Source organism: Tarenaya hassleriana, unplaced genomic scaffold (genome assembly GCF_000463585.1).
Source record: "Tarenaya hassleriana unplaced genomic scaffold, ASM46358v1 Cleome15, whole genome shotgun sequence".
Taxonomy (NCBI): domain Eukaryota; kingdom Viridiplantae; phylum Streptophyta; class Magnoliopsida; order Brassicales; family Cleomaceae; genus Tarenaya; species Tarenaya hassleriana.
In genome coordinates, this window is record NW_010964923.1 from 1,058,768 (window position 1) to 1,065,729 (window position 6,962).

General features: G+C 37.4%; 2 protein-coding genes across 6 annotated transcripts in view; one reads left to right on the forward strand and one right to left on the reverse strand.

The window, feature by feature from the left end:
* The window catches only part of LOC104808688 (probable acyl-activating enzyme 16, chloroplastic), a 6,577-nt gene extending 2,927 nt beyond the window's left edge, over window positions 1–3,650 (forward strand). For 3 of the 5 annotated variants that reach the window (XM_010534428.2, XM_010534429.2, XM_010534432.1), the window contains 12 exons: window positions 1–121; window positions 401–468; window positions 1,030–1,135; window positions 1,220–1,378; window positions 1,497–1,550; window positions 1,675–1,755; window positions 2,151–2,288; window positions 2,514–2,673; window positions 2,776–2,855; window positions 2,947–3,098; window positions 3,262–3,319; window positions 3,407–3,650. The exon at window positions 1–121 ends at the window's left edge or, in 1 of these variants, runs on beyond it. In XM_010534428.2, coding sequence (XP_010532730.1) covers window positions 1–121; window positions 401–468; window positions 1,030–1,135; window positions 1,220–1,378; window positions 1,497–1,550; window positions 1,675–1,755; window positions 2,151–2,288; window positions 2,514–2,673; window positions 2,776–2,855; window positions 2,947–3,098; window positions 3,262–3,319; window positions 3,407–3,499 — 1,270 coding nt within the window. In that variant the 3' untranslated portion in view covers window positions 3,500–3,650. Of the gene's footprint in view, window positions 122–155; window positions 194–400; window positions 469–1,029; window positions 1,136–1,219; window positions 1,379–1,496; window positions 1,551–1,674; window positions 1,756–2,150; window positions 2,289–2,513; window positions 2,674–2,775; window positions 2,856–2,946; window positions 3,099–3,261; window positions 3,320–3,406 lie in introns of all 5 variants that reach the window. The other 2 variants (XM_010534431.2, XM_010534433.2) reach the window with 2 other exon arrangements.
* Window positions 3,651–3,978: 328 nt separating this feature from the next.
* Window positions 3,979–5,712, reverse strand: LOC104808689 (probable xyloglucan galactosyltransferase GT14). The gene has a single exon (XM_010534434.2). The coding sequence runs from the start codon at window positions 5,556–5,558 to the stop codon at window positions 4,005–4,007; it is 1,554 nt and encodes a 517-aa protein (XP_010532736.1). The 5' UTR covers window positions 5,559–5,712; the 3' UTR covers window positions 3,979–4,004.
* Window positions 5,713–6,962: the final 1,250 nt, after the last annotated feature.

Below are 6,962 nucleotides of genomic sequence, written 5' to 3' on the forward strand. Positions count from 1 at the left end.
TGAACCCGGGGATAGATTTCTAAGTATGCTGCCCTCATGGCATGCCTATGAACGCTCTTGTGAGTACTTCATATTCACACATGGAGTTGAGCAAATGTATACTTCTATAAGATACTTAAAGGTAATTCTCCTTTTTCGGTTTTTTGTTAGGTCAGTTTCTTTTGCACTCACTGATCCCATGTGTCAAAGAACGGTGGGCATTCTTTCGGCTCGGTCCTAGTTAGAATGATGCTACAGTCACTTCTTCGATTATGACGATAGTTTCTTTCGATGATGAGGGAAATATATGGTGAATTCTTCATATTATTGTTGCTGCGATATTTTAAAACACGCATCTAAGCCTTGAAAGTGGGAGAAGATGAATTTTCCTTGGCTTTATCCTTTCTTCTTCTTTTTGTAGGATGATCTGAAGCGGTATCAACCACACTACCTTATTTCAGTTCCTTTAGTGTATGAGACACTGTACAGGTATGCTACTTTCCAAGTTAAGGGAACATAACACAAACCACGTACTAGACTGTAATGTTCCAAAGCATGCCAATTTGATGAAACATCGGTCCCAATATTTGTAATTGATTATCTATCAGTATACTTTTCCGCTAATGTGTTTGATCCATTTTTCTAAAAGTGTTTGTTATTGATGCATATTGAAGCCATATCTTACAATCAAGAAACTTCATATTTCTTTGCAGACGTTAGTATGTTGATTTGTTGCTGAGTGGTCCTGGAGAAATACTGTTATTCAGGAATTTTTCAAAACATTCGTGTATGATATTGTTGAATTGGTCTGAAAGGGACTTTAAGAAGACCTATGAATAGATGCTAGACCTTGATGTGCTGAATAAGTAAAGAATTATTGAGGGTCTGTTGCTCGAGCCCCAGATTTCCAATGGCGGGTCCCTTCCCTGGAACCCCGGGATGCTTTGTGCACCGGGCTGCCCTATGACCGAATCATCAATTTCTGCTCATCATCCTCTCCTAAGGGTTGTTTCTAAGAACAATTTTCCCCCTCTTTTCGGAAAATTGCAGTGGGATTCAAAAGCAAATTTCTACAAGTTCAGCTGCTCGTAAGTTTGTGGCACTTACATTGATCAAGATCAGCCTTGCGTATATGGAGATGAGAAGAATTTATGAGGTCAGAGGCCACATGTAGCTTTGAATTTTGGTTGATTTCTATTTGTGGAGTTTGGAGTTGTCAGGTATTTGGCCTGGCTTGCAGGGTGTCTGTCTGACAAAAAATCAAAATCCTCCACCATATCTCATTTCTCTTGTGGACTGGCTGATTGCGAGAGTAGCTGCTGCCATATTATGGCCACTGCATATGTTAGCCAAAAGATTCGTCTACAGAAAAATTCTTTCTTCTATTGGAATATCGAAGGTATCACATTTATATTCCCCATCTGTTCTACTGGATTTGTATTTCTCTCCAAACTTTTTCTTGTACCTTATGTAATGGCAGTAATTTAGATCTGGTTGTTATAATTCATTTCCTGCAGGCTGGTATTAGCGGAGGTGGTAGTTTACCCATGCATGTCGATAAGTTCTTTGAGGTTGAGTTTCCTGCTTCCACTCATGTCTCTCGAAAGATATTTGAGAACAATAAAGTTAAATAATTTTGCTTTTGAACAAAGTGGTTTCATTCCATATCTAAGTGTACAGTTCCAATCCATTCAGGCTGTTGGGGTGAATGTGCAAAATGGATATGGTTTGACTGAGACATCACCAGTTATCTCGGCTCGGAGGCTTAGCTGTAATGTAAGCCATCCCTGTTTCCCCTTCTACTCGAGCTTCAAACTCTTCTATGAACAATCTTAGATTACTGATTGAAATCTCTCTTCTATGAATGATCATAGATTATACATTAATGCCGATGTTCCCCTGAGAAATTTCCTCACTGGGGCATTGGGGGGTTCTTGCCTCTAGTCCTTAGCTATGGTGCCTGCATCAATATAAGCTATGCCAAATTTCCCATATGCCAGACTGACATGGAAATGTGTAAAAAACAAATGGAGTTTACTGGTCTGAAGCATTATTTTTGCTGATATGCCATTTTCCCCTTTATTTCTCTCGTGTGATCGAATTCTTTCCTGTTGCACGTCAAGTATTGTAGTCTCATACTTTGCCTTTTCTTTCATAAAATCTTTTTGAAGGTTCTTGGATCAGTTGGGCATCCAATTCAAGATACAGAATTCAAAGTCGTGGACTCTGAGACTAACAACGTTCTCCCACCTGGTTCGAAGGGCATTGTCAAAGTCAGAGGTCCCCAAGTTATGAAAGGCTACTACAAGGTAATATTGCCTTCTGCACTTCTAATGATCGTACTAATTTTACCAAAAGTTTATGAAAAGAAGACCCGGAACTTACGATATCATGATTTGTTTGCTTCCTTGTGGTTCATCTTTTAAGCGGCAGAGAGATTTTATAGTTGAGTTGAACATTTCGTGGGTTTGGATGTATGTTTAAAGTTTGATGATAATATCAAGTTATCACGTCTTTTCTGTTGGTATATTCAGAATCCACTGGCCACAAAGCAAGTTCTAGATGAAGATGGATGGTTCGATACAGGGGATATGGGTTGGATTGCTCCTCATCATTTGATAGGACGGAGCTGTAGCTGTGGAGGTGTCATTGTTCTTGAAGGCCGGGCCAAGGACACGATCGTACTTTCCACTGGTATACTGAAATACTTTGTCTTCATTTTCCTTGAATAAAACCCAAATTTCAAATAACATAAACAAAAGAATGTGCCTTTTCCTTGTCTATGTATCAATGTAGGTGAAAATGTGGAGCCTTTGGAGATCGAAGAAGCTGCCCTGAGAAGCAGTTTGATTCAGCAAATCGTGGTTATCGGTCAGGTACTTGTCTGAGACTTGGTCCTACAAGAAACGGCATTGAACAGATTTGCTTACCCGTTCTTGGGATGCCCCCCGTGAGTTGTCATTCCAGGATCAACGCCGTATTGGAGCAATTATAGTCCCAAACAAAGAAGAAGCAGATATAGCACCGAAAAATAACAATTCAGACACAGATCCTGGAGCTTCCGAGCTTATTAGCAAGGAGAAACTGACAAGCATGGTCTATGAAGAACTGAGGAAATGGTAATGATTCTCCATTCAACTTACTCTGGTAGCTTGTGTTCATCACTGGTTTTGCCATAATCAGAACATAAAAAGCTTAGCTAAAACGAGCATGTTCTTGACATAATCAGACAAGAACAGGGTTTTGCATATGAATTTACGTCTTTTTTTTTCCTGAGGCCAGGACCTCAGAATGCTCCTACCAAGTCGGACCAGTCTTGATTGTGGATGAACCCTTCACGGTAAAAACCGGGACTTGTCGAGGTTTTGTTCATTCTTGGACAGAAAAGATCAAAACTTTGACATGAAACTTTGTACAATGTCTGCAGATAGACAATGGTTTAATGACACCGACGATGAAAATCAGACGGGACAAGGTCGTGAAGAAGTACAAGGATGAAATAGCAAAGCTCTACAAGTAGAAAAACAGACTTTGCTCTAAAATGTATTTTAGTTTTGTAGCTAAAAAGGATTATTGGATCACAAGTTTAGATTTGTTTGTCTCTGTAAAAAGCTCCATCCAGAAATAAGAACTGTTGATAATTTTAATTCAAAGTTTGAAACTTTTCTGCAGCTTTGAAAGAGAGAACATTAACCGGTCCGGTTCAATTGCATACCAAAAAATTAAGCTATGTTCCTGACCGGTTCGGTTTAGCAGTTAACCCCTAACCAGTTGGAGAGTTTTACTAGAGATAAAACTGCACAACTTAACTAAACTTAGTACAATAATGTTGGTATAGCTAACCTATAATTCTTACAATATCATAGACTTTTCACATTTCAGCATCATGAACTTGGCTATCAATGATATAACTAATGGTTATTGATTCATGAAATTATAACATTTTTTTTTGGAGAAACATGCAAGATTTGGGGGTGTGAACATGTAGAAAAGAAAAAGAATACAATCTCATACACATACATTTATCAAATCAAAATTTCAGATTTTTCATAAGGAGGAAAAGTGAACTTGTAATCATCTGCATCAGCAAAACCATCACCAGGATCCTTCCCCTCCTTCATCACCTTCCTCACTTGTTCAATCCTCTCTATCATTCCCTTCACTGCCAAATCAAATGCATCTCCTTCTTCTTCTCCTTCATTCCCGTCCAGTTTATACTTCGGATCTGCATAAACCACCCTCGGTATCAGCCTCGTTACTTCCCCTCTCAAACTCGTGACCTGATCCTCTGGAATCCCGAGCAACGTCTCGTTTATTTGGATTCTCCATTCGGATACGTCCTTAACCGGAAGATAAATCGAGTATTTCTTGAAGTCCTTTGGCAAGTGCCATTTGTATTGCGCGTATGCAGTTCCCGGATGGAAGAACACGGGAATACAACCTGCTATGATTGAATCAAACACGGATCTTCTAGTGTAAGAATCTCCTGGAGGCTGAAGACAGAACACCGAGTTCATTAGAACCCTCATCACATTAACAGGGTTATCACAATTCACCTTCCCATAGTTACAATCCAGCAAGAAACATCGGTCATTGTTTTCCAAGCATTGATCTATGATCTTCCCTCGGATCGAGTCCTTGTATTCCGGCCTTGGAGCACCAGCAAACGAGAAGAGATACTTCCGTTTTCGGGCCCTTATTCTCTCTTGCCACTGGACAATGTCGTCAACAGAAGCAGGATGGAAACAGGTTGGATAAGGAATCGCGTAATCGTTGTTCCAAGAGCTTGCTTCTACAGACAACATCGACATGTTCTGAGATTCTGATAAGAATCTGAGTTTACTCCCCCAATCAGATTCGTTATCTGATTGTCGCCTGAAATCCCAAGAAATCCTTCCGGCAACTAAGAAATGGTCTCTCCCCGACATTCGATTCCATTCCTTCTGATTCACAAGCCAGTTCATGAGCTCATAAGCTGAAGAGTCTCTGGCAGAAGTGTTGAATCCCCAAAGAAATCTACTCATATCGAGACCGGCATAAAACGGGACGAAAATCGCAGAAGCTAGAGATGAATTGTTCGTTAAGCAACTGTATTTCTTCATCTTGTTGTGGAAAATCACCTCCAACATGAACTGATTCGTCACAAACCAGCTTCGATTCAACAGCACATTCTCCGAGTTCTCCACTTCAGGACCGAAACCCAAGTTGTCCAGATACGGGCACATGTTCTTCTCTGTTCCCCTAGTGATCAAACTACAATTCTCAAGCAAATCATGGTTGAATCTACGAGGAAGATCATGAACATAGACATAGCGACCAAAGCAAGAATCAGAAACTGGGTCGTCATAAAATCGAGAAAAGTTTCCATCTCCTGAAAAATCACGAGAAACTGAGTTCTGGGTTGTGTCGGAAATTGCGAATCCGGCAACATCGGTGTCGGTGACGGAGAGAGAAGAGTAGTCGAAACAGAGGAGGACGGAACAGAGGACAAAGGAGACTAAGACAACGAACCAGACATTACTGTGATTGCTGCTGTTGCTTCTGCAGAATTTTCCCGTGAATCCAATGGGGTTTTCCATCTGATGAAGATTTTTGTTTTTGCTCGCATCAAACAAATTGAATCCAACAGGCGAAGAAAAAAAAATTCTTTATGAGGGGAAAAATAAAGGAAGGAGCTTGATTTTGGGGGAAGAGTTGAGATTGCATATGGAAGTGTGTCGATTTTTCTGAAGGGGATGCATGAAGGCCGTTACTTTGTCGGGAAATTAAAGTGTGTTTTAATTACATGGGACATACCTCACAAGTCACAACCCCTTTTTTTTCCTTCAAATTTATAAATTATTTTTCATGTGATTTTAGTAATTACTTCCTCCATTTTTTTAAAATAAATGATGTTTAGATTTTTAAACTATTTTTAAAAAAAATATAAAAAAAATTATATATATCCCTATTAAATCATATTTCATTAACAGCTATTGAAATTAGATATTTTTAATCAAACATAAAATTCTAGATTTTTTTTAAAAATAATCTAAAAAAAATCTAAAACGATATCTATCGATTTAATAACAAAATATATTCTATAAATATCATATGAGTTTTAGTTTAAAATTTGATTTTTTTTCTAAAAAAATATAGATACTCATTAAAAAATAGTTTTTTATAATCTTGATAATCTGTTTTTACACTGTAAAATAAATTTGGTCTTATTAATTTTTTTTATAATAAAAAAGTTCACCACATCATTTATTCAACTATATCTTTCAGAGTTGGGTAAATTTTTCAAAAAAGATAGAGAAAGTTTGGATGAATATTTCTCTAAATTTAAACATAAAAAAAAAACATGTTATCTTATTATTAATACACCCGAATTTGGTTCTGGCTAAATTCTTGAGGCGACTAAAAGTTTTTTTCGGAAAACGACAAAAAAGTCTAGAGCCAGAAGATTTACTTGCACGTCAATGATTTTTCTTTTTTGTAGTTGAAAAGAAAAAAAATGGTTATATATGAAGATGAGTGGTACAATTTTATGTTAACCACCAAAGTTTACGGCATAAATGAAGCTGCAGATGTTTGACCACCGACCGACAATATATATATATATATATATATATGTGTGTAATTTGATAGGAAAGTATATCACTTTTTAAATAAATCGAAATTATCAATTAATTTTCATAGTTTGTAACCTTTAATCTGTATTTTATTTGAGTAATTCTAATTAATTATTTATGTGATTTGTGTTATGTCAAAATCCATCCAAGATAAAATGTGGCATCTTATACAAAAGAGAAAAAACTCTAAAAATTCATAAACTTGTAATTGGAAATAATATTAATTTCTAAACTTATAGAGATATCTATTAATTCTCAAACTTACAATTGATCACGTTAAATCCTAAACTTGTTAAACGGTTTCATAATCGTCTATAGCGTTATTTGGTCAAAAAAACGAGTTGACCGATCCGACGTGGCGCGTGACGT